Source organism: Suillus clintonianus, assembly GCF_016758775.1.
Source record: "Suillus clintonianus strain FC179 chromosome Unknown DEU56scaffold_59, whole genome shotgun sequence".
Lineage (NCBI taxonomy): Eukaryota > Fungi > Basidiomycota > Agaricomycetes > Boletales > Suillaceae > Suillus > Suillus clintonianus.
The window spans coordinates 220,647-241,212 of record NW_024539283.1 but is presented as its reverse complement, the minus strand read 5'-3'; the positions used below and the strand labels follow the sequence as shown (position 1 = coordinate 241,212).

General features: G+C 47.9%; 4 protein-coding genes across 4 annotated transcripts; 1 reads left to right on the top strand and 3 right to left on the bottom strand.

Moving 5' to 3' along the window:
- Positions 1-8: 8 nt before the first annotated feature.
- Positions 9-2,370, bottom strand: DEU56DRAFT_914835 (uncharacterized protein; the record flags this gene model as incomplete). Its single annotated transcript, XM_041357671.1, has 9 exons — positions 9-478; positions 533-1,017; positions 1,056-1,145; positions 1,204-1,374; positions 1,429-1,544; positions 1,599-1,727; positions 1,776-1,889; positions 1,913-2,154; positions 2,203-2,370. Coding segments are annotated over 9 exons (1,985 nt in total), but the record flags the coding sequence as incomplete, so codon positions are not given.
- A 208-nt stretch (positions 2,371-2,578) lies between these two features.
- DEU56DRAFT_914834 (uncharacterized protein) lies at positions 2,579-4,268 on the bottom strand (the record flags this gene model as incomplete). Its single annotated transcript, XM_041357670.1, has 5 exons — positions 2,579-3,211; positions 3,258-3,320; positions 3,370-3,804; positions 3,863-4,057; positions 4,110-4,268. 5 exons carry the CDS (start codon positions 4,266-4,268, stop codon positions 2,579-2,581), a joined length of 1,485 nt encoding a protein of 494 aa, XP_041206306.1.
- Positions 4,269-8,807: 4,539 nt separating this feature from the next.
- Positions 8,808-12,307, top strand: DEU56DRAFT_740730 (uncharacterized protein; the record flags this gene model as incomplete). Its single annotated transcript, XM_041348837.1, has 9 exons — positions 8,808-9,407; positions 9,469-9,641; positions 9,980-10,142; positions 10,192-10,366; positions 10,427-10,807; positions 10,859-11,041; positions 11,105-11,244; positions 11,302-12,010; positions 12,057-12,307. Coding segments are annotated over 9 exons (2,775 nt in total), but the record flags the coding sequence as incomplete, so codon positions are not given.
- Positions 12,308-12,531: 224 nt separating this feature from the next.
- Positions 12,532-13,409, bottom strand: DEU56DRAFT_757885 (uncharacterized protein; the record flags this gene model as incomplete). Its single annotated transcript, XM_041350176.1, has 4 exons — positions 12,532-12,591; positions 12,636-12,708; positions 12,768-12,937; positions 13,302-13,409. The coding sequence occupies 4 exons, from the start codon at positions 13,407-13,409 to the stop codon at positions 12,532-12,534; spliced, it is 411 nt and encodes a 136-aa protein (XP_041206304.1).
- Between the last annotated feature and the right edge of the window lie 7,157 nt (positions 13,410-20,566).

The window sequence follows — 20,566 nt, the reverse complement described above, 5'->3', positions numbered from 1 at the left end:
CCTTGCACTCATCTGCCTCCATTTCCGTCCCCTCATCCTCTTTCTCTTCCCTGGTTGAAATCGTCCGAATGGCAGTATCAGCTCCGTGTTCTTCACCACCAGCAGCCTCAGCAATGGCAGCATGTTGTCCTTCCTTCGCCTTGAGCATCCGCATAACCCCACCTCTGGCTGTATTGATTGCCTCTATGACGAGGTCGTGGGTCTTGATACTCAAAATAGAGGTGCCAAGGTAAGAGGGGGTGTTCAGGGTAGCTTCGTCCTCCTCATATTCGATAACTCGCTTGCATTCTCTTAGCAGCATCCCAAGACCTAGGCTGACCTTCATGGCTGATTCCAAGCCAGAGATCTTTGCAGAGAGGACTATCTCCAAGAACTTGTTCAACTCACGCTCGTCTGAGTGCACACTATTCGGAAGGTGTGATCTGTCCCAACTCCATGTCGCCCAAGCGGGCCATTCCATTGCCTCAGAGCTTCGTTCCTGTGTCAAGTGAGTATCAAGTTTCACCAATCCAGGTATTAATCGCAAACGTACCTTTTTCAAGTCACCGAGACGTGAAATCAAAAGTAGATATTCGTCGTGGCTGCTGAGAGACCGTAAGAATGACATCCGATCCTTCTTTGGCACAGTGGCTGGTGTGCGCACGACTTCTTGACCAACTGATGGTCGCTTAACCAGCCCTGTCGATGGAGTGAGATTATCATCAGAGCTATCCTCGGAGCTGTCCTGGGTCTGCGGTCTTGAATTCTTGGTGGGCCTTGTGCTGGCCTTGGGCTTGGAGGAAGCCTTAGCCTCGGCCAGCTGTCTTGTACGTTTCGTGGACGTAGGCGCCGCTGAAGCCTCCTCTTCATCATCAGTGTCGACCGGTACATACTTCTTTTTTGATTTTTTCTCGCCTACATAGACAGCATTGACGAGCAGGGACTTGTTCATGTGGGAACTCACGGCCCCGACAAAAATAACCAGTTTCTGTTTCGAGGCCTTCCTGTCTTCCCAATGGCCCCAAAGATGGTTTTTTCCTGCGCCTTCAAATGAGACGGATCTTGCACGACGAAACCATCAGGGATGGAGTCTGGATCCAGGTACACCAAAAGGTTGCCGGCAATCGAGAGCCAAGGTACTGGCTTTTTGCTACCAGTGAAGACTTCTGAAAAACGGAAGTTGAGTCAAGTTAAAATCAACAGATGAAGTGATCGGCAACTCACTGTAAGATGCATGAAAAATTTGCCGAACCAACTCTTGTTGCCCCCTGAGGCTCACTCCTTTACGGGAAGGGAGCTTTGCAAACCCGTGCTCGTCCAAGATGACTTCAGGTATCGCATCTTTTCCATCTTTACTGTCTTCATCGGAGGAGTCATCATCATCATTGGTGGGGTCTGATACACGGTCATTGAGCAGTCTGAACCAATCCCCAAAAATACAGAGCTTACAAAATTCTTCCTTCGACCACTCGGCATATTTTTCAAACCCTTCGGATGTCCACTCTTTGCTTCCTCGAGAACTCAGGCTAAACGGTTTCTTGTGATTGACAGGCTGAGACTCATGACTGAATAACAATAAAATTATTATTTTACCCTGAGGAGAGTGGATAAATACTCACATCTTGACACTTAATGTCTGATCGGCATTTTTCTTGTGACTGACTAACATCACGACTCGGCAACCCATAGAACGCCGCATCTGTTCTGTAAAATCGTCGAGAACTTTTTTGAGGCTTTTCTTTCGATACCTGTCAATGTTGTTATAGTAGAAATTGAAAAAAAAAAAGGCAATTTACATCGCCTGTGCTTCTACTGGGGCACCTTCCCTATTCCATTTGTCCCTCGCCTCCTCAACCTCCTTCCGATGTGCAGAAGTCATGTTGTTGAACCACTCCCTCGCATGTCCAGTCCTATACTTAATAGAATGTTGCACGCCTTTCTTCTTTGCTGCTCCTTATCATAGTCGTCCATCTCCTGCTTGAAGAGTTTCTGCGCGACGTCCCAAGCATTAAGCTCCTTCTTGTAGAACCCTGCGTCCTTAGGACGAGCCGCCAATTCTCTGTCCTCAGGGGACACGCCAGATGGTTCTTCCTCCGGCTCATCACCCAAGACCTCTTGCTCAGCATGTCGATCATCAGCGTCCGTTAAGAACTGGAGGTAGTACCTCCTGATAGCCTATATAATAATTATATCAGTATCATTATATACTCAACAAAACAGTACCTTTTTCAATCCCTTTGGTAAATCCTCGGAATCCTGTCTTGTGCGATGAATTGCGACAATTTCATTGCGGATCTGTCTTAGGAGATTCTGACGGGAATTCTTCTCATTTACAAACTGATCTTTGTGGAGAGTCAGTACTCCCTCCCAAGAAGCATACCATTCAGCCATTGATGACAAGAAAACGTAAGTCAGGAGCTTTTGGTAAGGGTGAGTATGCGTCGCGTAACCTTAGACCAGGCCGAAGAGTTGAAGTTTTGAAGGAGACGCGATCACGTGCATGCAAACCAAGACGTGTCATTACCAAATCACACGTGTGACAAAGTGATACCTCAATCAATTCAAATTATGTACATACAGTGTCAAGTAAATACATAATTCACCTGCGCGCCTTCTTTGCAGTCCCAGGAGGCGCTGTCTCATTCTTGCGCTTGCCTTGGGTAGAGTCAGGTAAAGACTGAGATACAAAATGAGTAGAAGGCGACTTGAACCAAGCGCAGTTCTTGGTCCTGGCACTGTTGATGATGGACCCAGGAGGCTTGGTGACAGAAAACTTGTAGCATGGCAACTTTTGCGTGCTACCACAGTTGGTGTACTTGCATGTGTAGATGTACTGGCAAACAGAGACTTGGTGTGAGGCGTGCGCGTCGTGATTCTCATCAGAAACTGTCACAGCAACCCTCTCAGCCCAGCTCTTGGTAGAGCCACATTGGGGGCATTGCGCAGGAATAGGAATGCCCCAAGGCGAAGTCTGAGTGTGAGCGCGCGCGAATGTAGTGAGTTCCAGCTTGCAGCAACCATCAATGTTGACAGGAGTCATCAGGATGACGCTGGTGTGTTGACCGAGACCGCCTGACATACTAAGGAGGGTCGGAAATACGGTGCGGATGTTGAGTTGCTCAATCGCAACAAGTTCCGCCATGGCGACCAAGAAATTAGTGGTGACAAGGGGTTGAAAGCGAGCTGCGGGAAAGATAATTGCAGATGCGAAGTTGAATTGAAGAACGGACTCCTTGAGCTGAGTGTAGGGTCTCGTGTGCCACCACAGAACCGCAGACCAGGAAGACGAAGTGTGCGGACTTGAGGATCCTGGCGTAGGGCTTCAACACTGTAGAGAGAACCTAGAATAGATTAATTAATAATATTGACGCGTCAAATTTTAAAACTTACATGCTGAACTTGCATCGCAACATACTCTCCATCACCTTGACCCTCCTTCCCTGCAAAGAGCCAACCGCTGTCTTCTTCCGAATGGTTGGAGAGAAACGCAAAGACCCGACCAGTTGAGCCAAGGTGACGGACGAGCTTAGCAACCGTTTCGACCTGGTCGCGGGTGTACTTGTCGATCTTCGTATACGAAACGATGTCGAACGAGATCTCGACGTACAGAAACCCACCGCTGGGGTAGTACTTGTCGAGGTAATGCGAGAGGAGTGGAACGGGTGTGGAGATTGCGTCCTTGCCGCCAAGGGAAAAATGGACGATGGCGAGGGGTGTGGCTGCCAAGATGGAGTTGGACGCCAGCTCATACTTGCCGTTGAGCTGTAGGAAGCCTGGGAGTAGAGGCGTTCCTCCTTCCTCTGGCAAAACGTTACGGTAGAAGCCCTGAACAAAGTTAAGTAGTCAATCAATAGAACATTTGAATAAGAAAAAGAAGACTCACAAAATATGGCGCGGGCTCCTTAACCGTCCGCAATGAGTGACAAGAAAGACATAAAAATTTAACGTCCGGATGTTGGACGGCATCGACGTGCGCCTTGGGCACCTCAATGCATTTGCTGCACATGACGCGGGGGCAGGCGTTGCATTCAAAGAGTACAACGTCACCTTCCGCGCCATCGAGACAGATCAAACACCACTGACCTCCAGTCAGTCAACAGAACACTAGAAAGAAGCAAAAAAAAACTTACTATACTGTGTTCTTCCGGAATCCTAGCGTCCTCTGGCTCTAAGGATGGCGTGGACGATTTTGATCCTGCGGGCGCCGGAGGAGAGCCGGCAGGTGCCAAAAGTTTCCGGGCAGAACCTCCACAAGACTTCTTGGCCGTGTTGCTCTTTTTAGGCGGCATTGGATAAGGAAAAGAAATGGTACTACCAATGGTAGAGCAAAAAGGACTTTGCGAATTTTCAAACCAACCAGTCATGTGATCATGTTGTGGTTGGGCCGGCATTTGCCGCAACAAACAACATCAAATATGTTGAACATAAAGTCCAGCGCAACACTTTCACACGGTTCAATTTCAAACCACATCTCTTCTGTCCGCTCAAACCACATCTCTTCTGTCCGCTCACCCTGTTAGCCACTTACACAGACTGCAGCTGTGTAAGTGGCTAACAACTCACTGAGCACTCATTCCCTACTGCACGGTATGCGTCTTTCAATTCTAATTCTATTTCTAATTTGGTTGCATAGGTTGATTTGCGGATACCTAAGGTAAGTCTCTTCTCAACCGTCTCTTCACTGAACGCCTTCTTTCTAGACAATTTAGGACACTATTGGGGTGCCTCCAGATATAAGGTCTGTCTTTTTTGAACCGTCTCTCCACTAAACCCTTCTTTCTAGTTATTTTGGTATACTATTGAGGCGCCTATAGATCTAAGGTATGTCTTTCTTTCAGCCATCTCTTTACTGAACGCCTTCTTCATCATTGAGCTTTGAGTACTGGGGGCTTGGCTTTGGGAGTGGGAGGAGATGTATGTGTGCATTGGCGCACTTCTCCTCCCTTGCTTCAGCATTGAGTACTGGGGGCTTGGCTTTGGGAGGAGATGTATGTGCGCATTGGCGCACTTCTCCTCCCTTGCTTCACCATTGAGTACTGGGGGCTTGGCTTTGGGAGGAGATGTATGTGTGCATTGGCGCACTTCTCCTCCCTTCTTTTATCATTGAGTACTGGGGGCTTGGCTTGGGGAGGATTCAGTGTCCACATTGGTGCGCCCCTCCTTCAACCACCATTGCGCTTGGGAGGTTTAAGTGTCCACATTGGTGCGCCTCCTCCCGCCATCCTTGTGTTGTATTTTCTCTGGAGGGATGACAACCGCTCCACCATAAGGTAACTTGTATCGTTACCTCTGACCAAATGCTGATGGCAGCTTACAGATATGTTTTCTTTTGGCTTGTTCAGACATTCAAAGGTAACCTTTTTGATATTCGCTTCGCAGATACTGATTGCCAGCGCGGTTCACAGATTATGTTATTTAGTTGGCTATATTTTTCTCGCTCTACTTTTTATTACTGTATTACGCAGTACTAGACTGCCGCAGAGAGGGCCCCTCTGCGGTAGCCTTGTATTGGCTTTGTCACACCTTTGTTTTTTTTCTTCAATTAGACAGAAAGATGTACCGCCAATATAACTTAGTTGCGATTTGTAACCAAATAGAGACACCACCCTGCTCCGTCTGTGTGAAAAAGTCACGTGACTTTTAAATACTGCAGTTAGAATGTTGCCAATTTTCGCAGCAGCATATTGTTGAACTAGGGGGTGCTTGAGAGTACCCTCAGTGTGCTTGTCTTTGGTCTTGAATGTGGCGGAATAGATGCGGCTGCTGCTAGATTCGGTTAGAAGACAATCAGAGTAAGGGATGAGGCTTTTGGTAAGGCCCTTAGCATGCAGCTGGTATCTCAGGCATTCCACCTGGGCTGAGGAAACGAGCAATTGCATCTATGTGAGTTGGTATCTCAGGTATTCCGCCTGAGCTGAGGAAAAAGAGCAAATCCTCATCCAAGCTTTGAGACGCGATTGCTCTTTTCTTCATCGTGTCTATGAGTCGGTATCTCAGGTATTCCACCTGAACTGAGGAAAAGAGCAAATCCTCATATCCAAGCTTTGAGACAGCGATTGCTCTTTTCCTCAGCATAGGCCTGTAGCATGCAGCCGGTATCTCAGGTATTCCACCTGGGCTGAGGAAAAGAGAACTGCGTCTATATGAGTTGGTATCTCAGGTAAGGTATTTCACTTGAACTGAGGAAAAGAACAAATCCTCATATCCAAGCTTTGAAACACGATTGCTCATGCCTGAGATTTTGTCTCTACTGTAGATACACTTGAATACAAGGCTCTTGGTAAGGCTCATAGCATGCAGTCAGTATCTCAGGTATTCCACCTGAGCTGAGGAAAAGAGCAATCACATCTTTGGTAAGGCCCGTAGCATGCAGCCAGTATCTCAGGTATTCCGCCTGAGCTGAGGAAAAGAGCAATCGCGTCTCAAAGCTCGGATATGTGGGCCTTACCAAAAGCCTCATATTCGAGTGTGATTGCTCTTTTCCTGAGCCCAGGTGGAAAGCTCAGATACAAGGATTTACCTGCACGACTGTGCTATATCGCGCCTAAGACACAATATTCAACACTGGCAGACCAGTTTATTACTTGCCGTTAGCATAAGGCTCAAATTTAAAGGTTCTCCCAGCTTTTATGTCTGGACTGCCATTTCTTGAGCTTGAATTTGAAGGATGTAAGGTAACTTAAGTTGGGACTGCTGTTTCTCATCTGTTTCTTTCACAATACAGGCCTCTGCTTGGATGGTATGTCTTTGCAAATCTTATATTACGACGCCATCCAAATTAGAAGTTATCCCGATTTGGATCTTCCAACATTGTAAATTAAAACCATTTATAGTCTAGACTCTAGACCGCCTGCGGTTGAAAATTTTACCATTCTGTTGTTTCGTCTGATTTTCCAAACTCCAACCACCCAAAAATGGCGGATCCTGCTGTGACAATTCTGTCCAAGAGCCTCTGTAGGCTTATAGATGACCTACTGCGTGATTCATCGCCGTATGAGTTGCTGATAGGTGACAAAATCAATGACAATTTGCTGCAAAGAGCCAGGTAAGGGAATCTCACGTCACTGTCCAGAAAAACTTGACAGCTGGAACTTAAGGACTAGATTGTGGGCCAAGTGGCAGGACATACGTCTGTCCAGTACTGGTAGTGATGTCAAGGCGAATGCCATTGCCGAGATTGAACTTACCAGGGCTGCGGTCATAATAGCCTATGCTGTAGTTAATCCCCGTAAGTGTTGATTTGATGGTTGGGGGGTCTGTCATTCATCATGTTGCCATAGTGCGAGCGGATTTGGACGCAGATCGGTTTGCGGACAGTGCCAAGGCGTCCCATCCATCGCATGCTGACAGCCAAAGACATAAGCTAGCAAAATATTTCCACTGTCCTTCGTTTGGTTCAATATCAGAGCCGGCAACATTTGTTGACAGGCATGGAAGGATCCTTGCTTGGTATTTGCCAGAAATCATGGTGCCTGATAGAATGGTATGAATTTGATTTGATTACAGTTTAAGTCCTTTTAATAAGTTATAATTAGGATCGTGTCAACCAGTCCATCAAATTGCTGAGACCTGCCTTAGATCAGTCTTTGCCCAAGCCCACTCAGAAGGCAAAGCAGCCTTGGCGTTCTCAAGGATTTGTCATGCCTTCAAGCGGGGGAGAATTTGGAGTAGGAAGGGTGACTTTATGCCCGGGAGGATTCATGCAACGCCATGAGGTAACTCTGTATTCGTATACTTGCCGTGATACAGAACTAACTTAAATGGGCTAGCGGCTTCAGGATGACTTGTACCAATCAAGCTCCCTTTCTTCACCTGCAGTCCGAGATTGGTTGTCCGAAATAACCGTAACTGAACATTTGTGGTCCGCTATCACCAGTCTTATTGCGCCAGATCAATATCAGGCCGGTGTGGAATCTGTTGCTAATATGAAGGATACGGTTCGTACCTCAGATCCTGTTGTTTGGCCCTTGGAGTTTTCTGGATTGGAAGTTATTGTCAACCGAGAGACCCCAAATCACCGAGACCCTGGAGCATCGCCTTCATTCTATGACCTTTTGGTGAGCCTTGGCAAAGGTCATCATGCCGTACTAGCTCTGCCAGATCTGGGTGCCGAGCTAGCATATCCGCCTGGCACTATGGTTTACATTTTAGGGAAGGTGCTGGAGCACGGGGTGCCACGGTGGGGTGATGGGGAGAGAATTGTGATTGCACACTTTGTCAAGGATAAAGTGCACGATAGGCTTGGTGTACCGAGACCAAAGTTTCCAAACCAGCGGGATTTTCTGAATAGAGTGGGGGCAGGTAAGAAGGGGGGTTTAAAAGCCATTCGGAGATCAAATAAGAGCAGGGGACGAGGAGTAGTTTCCCGAAAATAGATATCCCGATTAGACAAAGCTTGTGATTTTAAATCGGTTGACTTCTCATACACTGGAATATTTCCTCGGTCTAAGCACTATGTCCTCAAAAAAAAGGCAGCGTCTCAAGGCTATTTCTTATTCTTTCCAACATAGAGGAAAGTTATCACAAAAAAAGGATCCGGATGTTGATTATGTTGCTCACGAACCTACAAGAGACAAGAGGGGAAATCCCTCTTGGGTTGAGTCTTGTGCTGATCGGCTGTATCAAACTTCGCCAGAGCCTACTACCAGCCCAAGAAAACGAGTTAAAGAAGTACACACAGAATCACCAGACATCCAAGAAGAGGATTTAAATCAGGAAATGTTTGGTGACTTTGTTATTGACGAAGAGGCTGCTGAGCAAGGGAGAAAAACAAAGGTATGTCTAACAGGCCTTGGCTTACTAGTAATTGTTTCTCATCAATGGCATAGACACAAAATGACTTCATATCAGAGTATCTCGCTCACCGAGATGTGTATCTAGATGTCATCTTGGACTCAGAGAAATTTGCCACCGCAGGCATCTGCGAGACTTGCCAATGTGAAGATAATTCCTTCCGTTGCACAACTTGCACTGGCGACCACAGCTGGTGTCGCCCTTGTCTCCTCAAATCACATCAGTCATTGCCTTTCCACAAAATCCAATTTTGGAATGGCAAGTGCTTTGAAGACGTCACTCTTTCTGCCCAAGGATTTATATGGTACATGGGCCATGGTGGAAAGTCTTGCCCTTGCTATGGAGTTGGACAATGTCACCTTGATCAAGATTCTTCTGTGATTATTGTACATTCTTCTGGGGTGTTCACACACAATGTGTCGTGGTGTCGGTGTCCAGGATCACACCATGAACATCACCTGCAGCTGCTCCAAGCAGGACTATTTCCCGCCAGTATCACGCGCCCTAGGACTGCGTTCACCTTCGAAGTACTGGATCATTATCTCATTGATGCCTTGGAATGCAAGACTTCGGCAATGAGCTTCTTTGAGAAAATCCGACGGCTGACAAATAATGCTTTTCCAGATGCTGTCCCGGTGAGTAGAACCGACAATACCATAATTCTAGCTCATACTGAATGCAAAATCCCATCTGTAGGATCGATATCGTGAACTCATGAGAGTGTCTCGACTCTGGCGCGACTTGAAGAACCGTAAATGGTTTGGATTTGGCCATGACATGGAAGCACCCCCTAGTGCAGGAGATTTTGCTCTATTTTGCCCTTCTTGTCCGCAGCCAGGAATCAACATGCCTCTTATTTGGGAGCAGAAGTACGAAAGGCAAGTCAATTCCAGAAATCCTTGTCTGCCAGACTCCGGCCAGTACCCACAGTGCATAGCACAGCAGTGGTCCTGGCCGGTAATATGTGTCAGCTGAGTCCTGGCCGGTACCTCTTGTACGTAGCCCAGAGTCAGTCACGGCCGACCATTTGTCTCTACTGGCTTTGTCTGCCAGACTCCGGCCAGTACCCACAGTGCATAGCACAGCAGTGGTCCTGGCCGGTACCTTCTGTACGCAGCTCAGAGTCAGTCAAGGCCGACCATTTGTCTCTATTGGCCAGAAGTTGTTGGTTCCAGATAACTCGCGGATGCTGACTTTTTGATTGCAGGTGGCTTGTTATGAGAAGATTTGTGGTAGATGGAAACTTTACCGCTCAGCACATGAACATGCGACAGCCTCAGCTTGACGTCTTCCTCTCAGATGGTTTAGGTTATATGGTAACAGCAGGAGATTACCAAGCTCACTTGGCTTCAGCTATGGAGAGTAAAGAGGTGAATCAAGTTGCTTTGCATTGTTAGTGGTGGCTGAACCTGTAGAAAGAGATCCTCGTGTAGCAACCATCGGGCAGTCAATGCAGCAAACACAAACAGAAGCAACCTCCGAGCTACAGGGGTCGGAGCCACTGCTTGTGCTCGGCATGGATGTTTTGTTCCCCACTGCATAGTGGACTTTCAGAAGGGTGAACGGCAAGTTTTCTTTCATTTACTCAATCTAGGTTAAGACGAGCCTTGGGCTTGACATGCTGACAAAATCACTTCAAGCCATATGAATATAGATTATTCCATTTGCAATGCCATTAAGCATGCTGCTGGCAACATTGACAACTCCCTGATCATCTATGATGTGGGGTGCCAGTGGAGCCTTAACTTCACTCAACGTGTTGACAACTGCCCTGGATTGGAGCTCCCAGACAACACTGAGATTGTGGCTGCAGTGGGGAAATTTCACTTGAGCGCTCATAAACTTGCCTGTTTTGCTAGATACAGCTTAAACTTCATTCAAGGAGCTGGGCAAGTTGACGGGGAAATTCTGGAGACACTTTGGGCTCCCTTTAACAAGATATCTCCCACAGCACGTTCTATGAGCCAAGCACACCGTCAAGAAATTCTTGATGATCATATGCGTAACTCAAATTGGAAAAAACTTGTCAGAATAGGTAAGTGCCTATATTTGGAATGAATGACATCACAGTTTCACACTGATGCAGTTAAGACGCTCTTGAGAAAGTACAAACGGGCCAACAAGGGCATTGAAGACACTAGGGTGCCATTTGAAGAGCTTACAGGATCTTTGGATGTCATCAAAGTGAGGGCATGGGAAAAAGATGAGGAGAAGGCAAAAGAAGAACGTGGAGAACATCTCGACATCTACCAGCTAAAGATAGCTAAAGGTGAGCACTTCGAAGCTTCTATTCAGTTCCCTGTGACGTACATTCTGATTGGGTGATTGGAAGCACCAACAATGGCAGAAATACGGCTAAAATTAACTGAATCAGAATATGCTGATACAGGGAGGTTGGGATCAATTTCTTGGCTCATTGACGGCATCAATATAGAGGATTCACAGTATGTTGTTTCATCATATATATTGATGGTGGTGATGTATTTCTAATTACTATCTAGGGATGCACTCAGGGTAGCTATTCGGCAGCTTCCCAAAGATGCATCTGCAGTTCAAAAGGCTGCAGTTCAAGTGAAACGACAAAAACTGGCTGCACGTATTTCGAAATTTCATGAAATTGCTGATGCTATGACAGAGGGCATTGAAGTCCATGGGGGTACTGAGCACATGGATGACATCAGATTTTGCACTACAGATGTGGTGGAGGAAGTACGCGAGGCTGCAGATATTGAAGATGTGTTGGAAGAGATTGATGAGGAAGTTCCTGCAGAAGCCATGGGCATTTGGATGCCATCTTCAGTGCTCCGAAATGAGGCTTTAGCCCTGGGCTTGCACACTCTGCAAGCTGAAGAACTGGAGTTACGAAAGGGTCAAGCAAATGATTGCTTGGAAAAGTTACGGCAGGCTCTCGGTCATAAAGCGATAATTTACCGTCAACATTTCCGAAGTGCAGATTCCACATGGACAGGAACCAGGTCAAAGCAGGAGGCTCTACGATGCCGTATCAAAATAGAGAAGTGTGTCCGAAGGTATCAAAGGGCAAGGGGTTCAATGCAGAGACTAGGGGCTGATGAAGATACTCTGAGGACGATTTATCAAGACATTCAGCCACACCAGCTCAGTGTGGACAAGGAAGTGACGGAAGAGAACAGATATGGACAGGGATCAGACAGACTGGCTTGGTTTTGGCTAGTCAATAATGGTCATGATTCGCAGGAAGATGTTTGGATGGATGAATGTAAGTCATATCTAATATGCCTATTTTCTGCAGTGACAGGTATTAGTCTACAGGGTAAATTGGTTGAAAGCTAAGGCTAGATGGCAAAGGTGGGAGGAGGAGTTGAGATTGGTCCAACACGAAATGGGTTGGACAGTGAGTTGGTTTAAATACAGGATGGAAGAATGGGACCAAAGATACCGACAAGCTACAAAGCCTGGTCATCAAGCTTATACACATCGACAGGTGCTCTTGTGGGGAAGATTTGCATTGGATGCTGAAAATTCATTCAAAGACAAGATGATTGTAGTCACTTAACAGTCTTGGCTATTATAATATCAAAGACTTATCTAGCCAATATATGATAGTTATGGTGGTCAGGAACACTGCATATACCTCATACTCTAGAGCTGGCCCATTTATACTTGCAGATAGTACAATTTGAATGACTAACTCTCAAGTGATAGTACTAAAATCAACATCTTTCTTGATAATACTTTGTCTAAGGTATTAGACTGGAGATGGCTCGGCTGGCTCTGGTATCAATGTCTGAAGTATCGGCCTGCCTGCTTGTACACCACATGATCCTGATCCGGCCGACTCTGTTATCAATGTCTGAAGTGTCGGCCTGCCTGCCTGTACGCACCTTGGTCCTGATCCGGCCGACTCTGTTATCAATGCCTGATGTGTCGGCCTGCCTTCTTGTACACACCATGGTCCTGATCCGGCCGACTCTGTTATCAATGCCTGATGTGTCGGCCTGCCTTCTTGTACACACCATGGTCCTGATCCGGCCGGCTCTGTTATCAATGCCTGAGGTGTCGGCCTGCCTTTCTGTACATGGCCTGGACATGCACCGGCCGGCTCTCTCATCAATACCATGAGGAAACCCACACTTTCCTTATCATTCTTGAGTTGTTTTAGATACTTGGGTTCTTGACCATGATGCTCAACATCACATAAGACATGAACACTTATATATATTTGTATACTTACATTATCTACTGACACTGATCAACTTGCATAAGTCAAATATCCTGCTGGACTTGAGTATCTTAGAAGTGCAAGTCATGGAAAGACTTGGCCAAGTATTATACAGTTATTCAACAATGTGTAGGTTTTTGCTGATGCCCTAAGTTGTTGGCTGGTACTGATGTATGTGTGTAGGGAGCCTCACTTGGGTGGTCGGCCAGTACCATCCCCACAGCTCTGGCCAGCACCAATGTGCATGTACAAGCAGAGGTCGGCCAGTGTTACAGTAACATGAAGCCCCTATCTTTTTCTCACCCTTCACCCCGTCACAACGTCACACCTTCACCTCTTCACGATTCACCATGATGCTTGATGCACTCCTTGATCCCCGCCGACCCTGACCTTCTGTGATAGAAGCTAGATGCTTCCATTTGGACCCTTGATCCATGGCCTCATGGCCTTACTTCCTTTTTCCTTGATATTCCCATCCCTGACCTCATGGCCTCCTGCCTGAGCCCGCCTTCCCGATATATCATTTCTTGACCATTGTACAATTACCAGACCTGCCCTGAACACTGAGATCCTTACCTATATATAGTCGATCCACTTGTACTATTATTCCTTAACTTGATTCTACTGGGTTTTACCTTGACTTGTATATTCTCTTGAGTTAACTCTCTTGAGTCTGATCACGAACCCTCTATACTCTTGGATCGCTATCCTTGAGTCCGATACATCTTCTCTTAGACCGTTTGTCTTTGAGTCGATACCGATCCCTCGTTTAGACTTAACCGTCGAACACGAAACCCTTCTTCGGCCGCTGCCTTAGAAGCTTACCTCCCCTTCCGTTCTGTCACAACCTGACGGCTTAGGCTACCAGGTATATTGACGTTCAAACCGATACACGACACGATAGCTTGGGACCGTCGTCCTTCGCTTACCTATCCCAGTCCGACTACGACCGTTGTCGTAACATAAGAATCAAGTTACTCTTACGGACTTCCTCCATCTGCAGGAACACCACCCAGATACACCCTGATCCCCGACATGTCGACCTCCACGATGAACCCCTCGTACAGAACCTCGACGAACAACCGACGATCCCTAACCTCGTGCCAGACAGCACAATACATGAGGAAAGGACTGTGCTTTAGCTGTGGACAGCAAGGACACCGAAGCCGCGACAGGCTTTGCGCAACCAGCAAGAATGCGGGCGCACCACGCACTACCAAGACAGGAGATGCCAGAAAGATTGATACTAGCAGGATAGCTACGGTAACTGAGGGAAAGCCCCCAGTGACGATGAAGACAAAGACCGCCGTACTTGCAACCAAGACGGTCGGCAAAGAGAACGAATTCCGGATTCCGATGACAATCTACGGAACCAAGAGTGCTAAAGAAATCAGCACTACCGCCATCATTGACTCAGGAGCAGGCGGCTCCTTCATCGACGCCGACTTCGTCAAGAAGTACGGCATGACAACACAACCCCTCTCCACACCCTTCCACATCACCACCGTCGACGGCAGCAACTCATCGGCAGGAAAAGTACGCCGGTACTGCAAGCTCGCCATCAGACTAGATGGACGGACCATGTGGGGCAAGTTCAACGTCACGAAACTTTCCAAGAGAGACGAATTCCTCTTAGGAAAACCCTTCCTCTCCGCGATGACCCCCTGACATCGATTGGGCCAACAACACACTCACCATGTTACCCACTCCCCGATCCCTCTCTGTCGAGAAGGAGATCAACAATGAAAGGAAGAAGAACGGAGTACCCCCGGTCTGCTTTGATAAGCAAAAGACCACCTCCTCAACGACACCACCTGCAGAGACGCAGAAGAAAGCCGCCAAGAATGGCACAAAACCCCAGAAGAAGAAGGCTACCATCAGAACGCCCCCCACCACCTCCATGATTGAAGATCATGATAACCACCACTTCGACAGCACCCCCTCACCACCTGAACCTCAGGTAGAGGATGAATCATCCGACTATGATGATGAAGTCATGGACACCGACCGGGCAGCAGCAGCAAAGAAGACAGCTCGCCCAAAGACACCGCGGAACCCCTTCAAACTCGCAGAAGCAAAGGAACCGCTCTCGTTCATCCAGAACATGATCAGCGGATATCTGCCATTTGGATTCACAGAACCGCAAGATTACCAACCGTTCAGTTTTCCTGAACCAAAGGTACAGAGAACGTCTGAAAAGACAAATGAGCTGGCCTAGCTCAGCCTCTGCTCAACCACAAAACGATTCTGAGCATGCAATCAAGAGTTCTCCTATGCCTAAGGGGAAGAAACCAACGGTTGAAAACACTGATGATGAAGACTTCTCACCCTTGAAGTGCCTCCCTCTGAATGCTAAGCATGTCATGGAGCGCGCTGACAAGAAGAAGAAGAAGACCAGGAAGAGCGGGAAGGTCCCCGTCTCCACCCCTGATGAACCCACCCCGATCAAACCGAAAGATTTCGACACGATGAAAGACGTATGGGTTGGCCAAGTAGACTTCGCACCAAAGGTAGACGAAGTCGCCACCTATCCCCTTCGAGACGACGAAGTCCTCATTGAGTATGCCACCGATGGCACCAATGTAAGGATCATCGAGAATCTGATCTTCGATTCCCCTCCCACCCGTGACGGCACCTCTAAGAAAGAAACCCGACGAGCCGCTCGCCGCTCTCCACTTCGCAACGTATGGGTTCTAGCAGAATCCCACGAAGAAGAGTACATGAAAACGAGCAATAAGGCTCAAGAATTTGCCATGAAAGGAGAACAAGAGAAGAAGAAGAAGAGCTTTGAGGAGCTCGTACCAAAACACCTCCATGATTTCTGGGATGTTTTCGCCAAAGACGGCCTAAACAAACTCCCTCCATCTCGACCGGGAGTCGACCACCGCATTGAAACGAAGCCGGGATACATTCCCAAATCCGCCCGAAACTACCCACTCTCTCCGAAAGAAACCGAAGCCGCCAAGGCTTTCATCAATGAACATCTTGCCAAAGATTTTATTGAACCATCGAAGTCGCCCCAAGCAAGCGGTTTCTTCTTCGTAGGAAAGAAAGACGGATCCCTGAGACCCTGCCAAGATTACCGTTACATCAACGAATGGACGGTCAAGAATGCATACCCGCTCCCCCTCATCCCTCCCTTGATCGCGAAACTACGTGATGCGAAATACTTCACGAAGATGGATGTCCGCTCCGGATACAACAACATCCTGATTCACCCCGAAGATCGCCACAAAGCCGCTTTCACGACCTCATTCGGACTCTTTGAGCCGAAAGTCATGTTCTTTGGACTTTGCAATTCACCAGCAACGTTCCAAGCCTATATGAACCAGACGTTCAGGCATCAGATCGACGAAGGCTGGATGATTGTCTACATGGACGACATCCTGATATTCTCCGACACGGTTGAAGAAAACCAGGCTCGCGCTAGAATAGTGCTTGAGATCCTCCGGAGAGAAACCCTCTTCCTGAAACCCGAAAAGTGTGCATTTGACACACAAGAAATTGATTACCTCGGTATGATCATTCGCCCTGGACAAGTAGCGATGGACACTGCCAAGTTAAAAGGCATCAGCGATTGGACGGCACCTACCAAAGTTAAAGAAGTCCGATCATTCCTCGGCTTCTGCAATTTCTACCGCCACTTCATCTCTCATTACTCCGATATCGCACGACCCCTCCTTGATCTGACAAAGAAAGATGTCCCTTTCCAGTGGACTGAAGGATGCGAAGCCGCATTCCAGAAATTGAAAGAATGTTTCCTCTCTGAGCCGGTGCTCAAGAACCCCGACCCCACGAAGCAGTTTGCACTAGCAACTGACGCCTCGCTCTTCGCAACAGGAGCAGTTCTCCTCCAGACTGACGAAAATGGATTGTATCATCCATGTGGATATCTCTCCCAATCCCTGAACACAGCAGAAAGAAACTATCAGATCTACGATCGTGAACTCCTCGCTGTGATTCGCGCACTCCAAGCATGGAGACATTTCCTCGAAGGAAACCCCCATCCCGTGATCATATTCACCGATCACAAGAACCTCCTCTACTTCCGATCCGCTCAGAAGTTGACCAGGCGACAAGCTCGCTGGCAACTCACCCTCACCACCTTTGACCTCGAATTCCATCACGTCGCTGGAAGCAAACTCATCGCTCCTGACGCTCTCTCCAGAAGACCCGATCACTCCAACGGCGAACCGGATAACGAAGATATGACACTCCTCCCCGACAACCTATTTGTGAACCTCCTTGATGCTTCACTAGCGGACGCTTTCCATGAAGCAAGTAACCCTGACTCTGACCCGATCATTGACACTGCGACTAAGGCGTTAGATGGCACTTGTGCCCCGCCTATGAAGTCTGCACTCTCTGACTGGAAGTTAGACAGCGGTGTGCTGTTCTACAAAGACCGTGCATACACTCCCCCCGCACTCCGACCCAAGATCCTCTCCCTCCATCATGACCATGCAACTGCAGGTCACCCGGGACGATTCAAGACTGAAGAATTGGTTAAACGCAACCACTGGTGGCCCGGAATGGGCACCTACATCAGAAAATATGTTGAAGGCTGCGCTACATGCCAGCAAATGAAGTCTGATACCCATCCGACAACCCCACCCTTGCATCCGATCCCCTCGACATCGACCCATCCCTTCTCCCAGGTCTCTGTTGACCTCATCACCGACCTCCCCGAGTCCGACGGTTATGACTCAGTCATGGTCGTGGTAGACCATGGTCTTACGAAGGGGGTAATTTTAGCTCCCTGCAACAAAACGATCACCGCAGAAGGAGTAGCTCAGCTATTCTTCGAGAAAGTCTTCCTTAGATTTGGACTTTACGACAAGATTATCTCCGATAGAGGCCCCCAGTTCGCCTCAAAACTCGCAAAAGAACTTGGACGACTCCTTGACTACGATATTGCCCTCTCCACCGCATACCACCCTCAGACAGATGGCCAGACAGAACAATTAAACCAGGAACTTGAAACCTATTTGCGCATCTATTGTCGCAACACCCCGACTGAATGGGCCAAACATCTTCCTATGGCAGAGTTTGTCCACAACCACCGCAAACATGACGCCCGCAACGCATCCCCATTCTTCCTCACGATGGGCTACGAACCACGCGGCATCCCTTACGCATTCCCCGAATCTACTATCCCAACCGCAGAAGAACGACTGACTAGACTCCAGAAAGCTAGAGAAGAAGCCCTCGCCTGCCACAACCTTGCAATGCAACGCATGGCTGAGAGATCGCACGGACAGAAGTATGAACCCTGGAAACGTGGAGACAAAGTTTGGCTATCTGCCTCGCACCTTATCACCCATCTCCCTTCCAAGAAGCTTGCTCCGAAACGACACGGCCCCTTCGAAATCATTGACGTCTTATCCCCCATCACGTTCAAACTCCGATTACCTCCATCATGGAGAGTTCACCCCGTCTTCCATGCCTCCGAGCTATCATCCTATCGAGAGACAGAGATCCACGGTCCGAACTTCACAGAACCACCCCCTGAACTGATTAATGACGAAGAAGAGTATGAAATCGAAGCCATCCTAGCTCATAAAGGACAGAAGGGACGCCGCAAATTCCTTGTATCATGGAATGGCTATCCAAGCTCTGAAAACTCGTGGCTCCCTGAAGTTGAACTTACGAATGCAGCCGACACTCTCCAAGGCTATAAAGAACGACTTCGACTCTCCCGTCTTCTAGCAGCGGAAACATCATCATGAATCCCCTCCACCAGAACAACATCCCATTCACGACTCGCATCGTTCCCTACATGCATGAGAATTACCACCGATACCTCCTTGATCCCCTTGCCCTAGAGGCATTGAAAGAGACACTCCACGACTCCCCCCTGCTTGATGCTCTCTGGAACGCCTATGTGCAGAATGCCAGAATCACTTGCACTCTCCTAAACGATAACATCCCCACCCACGTCTCAAATGACATCCTCCTGATGTTGAACACCCAAGCAGAGTTCTTGATGAACGCACTTGATGAAGGAGATTTCCATGATAGATTGGTTGAAGTTGGTCGAGCCCTAGCTCCCACTAGACCTTCCACCCCCATTGTTGAAGTAGAACCATCTAGACGATGCCGACTCTGCGGCCATTTGAACGGCCATCATACGAACACCTGCACCTCCTACGTTTGCCTAGCCTGTCGAGCCCCTGCTCCAGGACACTTCTCGGAGATGTGCACCCTCGCTGGACAATTTTGATTTGTAGAAGTCGGTGACTTCACATCTTGAAACGGAGCTAATGTTACAGTAACATGGAGCCCCTATCTTTTTCTAACCCTTCACCTCGTCACAACGTCACACCTTCACCTCTTCACGATTCACCATGCTGCTTGATGCACTTCCTGATCCCCGCCGACCCTGACCTTCTGTGATAGAAGCTAGACGCTTCCATTTGAACCCTTGATCTATGGCCTCATGGCCCTACTTCCTTTTCCCTTGATGTTCCCACAGAACCCTATCCCTGGTCATCATGGACTCCTGCCTGCTCATGCCTTCCCGATATATCTTTCCTAACCCTTGTACGATTACCAGACCTGCCCTGAACACTGTGATCCTTACCTATATATAGTCGATCCACTTGTACTATTATTCCTTAACTTGATTCTACTGGGTTTTACCTTGACTTGTATATTCTCTTGAGTTAACTCTCTTGAGTCTGATCACGAAACCTCTATACTCTTGGATCGCTATCCTTGAGTCCGATACATCTTCTCTCAGACCGTTAGTCTTTGAGTCGATACCGATCCCTCGTCTAGACTTAACCGTCGAACACGAAACCCTTCTTCGGCCGTTGCCTTAGAAGCTTACCTCCCTTCCTGTTCTGTCACAACCTGACGGCTTAGGCTACCAGGTATATTGACGTTCAACCGATACACGACAGATAGCTTAGGACCATCGTCCTTCGCTTACCCATCCCAGTCCGACTACGACCGTTGTCGTAACACTTGCCTTGTCTCCAAGCATCTTTGACTGTTGCTTCCAATAAATGTAACGAATCCGTAGTTGAACGGCCTGGCCTGCCTCCAAAATGAGTGCTGGGGAGGAGATTATGGTGTTCTAGGAGATATGTTAGTTCGTCTGCGACTACCGCTGTTAGTAGTTTGCAAGTGGTATTTAGTAAAGCTATTGGACGGAATGCCTTCATTACCGTGTAGTCCGGTTTACCCGGTTTACGTAATACTACCGTTATGAATTCTCTCCAAGGGTCGAAATAAGTCTTCAGCGTGAACACTGCTCTGAATATTTGAAGGAGGTGCGGGATGAGGAGCCTTGCGCAGCGAATGAAAACGACATTGCATATGCCATCGGGGCCAGGTGCTTTGAATGGGCTAAGTTTTTCTATGCTTCGTTTGATTTGGTCTTCGGTGATCGGGGCTGGCGCAGGTACGGCTGTTGGATATTCGAAGTTAGCGGGTACGGAGGAGTGAATTGGAGGGGGAGGAAAGAATGCTTGGGCGAGCGCTATGCTTTTTTCCTCATTTGTGTCTGCCATTCTGTTTTGCTGCTTTAGCGTGGGTATACGTGACAGCCCTCCATCTCCTGCTGTTGATGTCAGGTACTTATTCGCT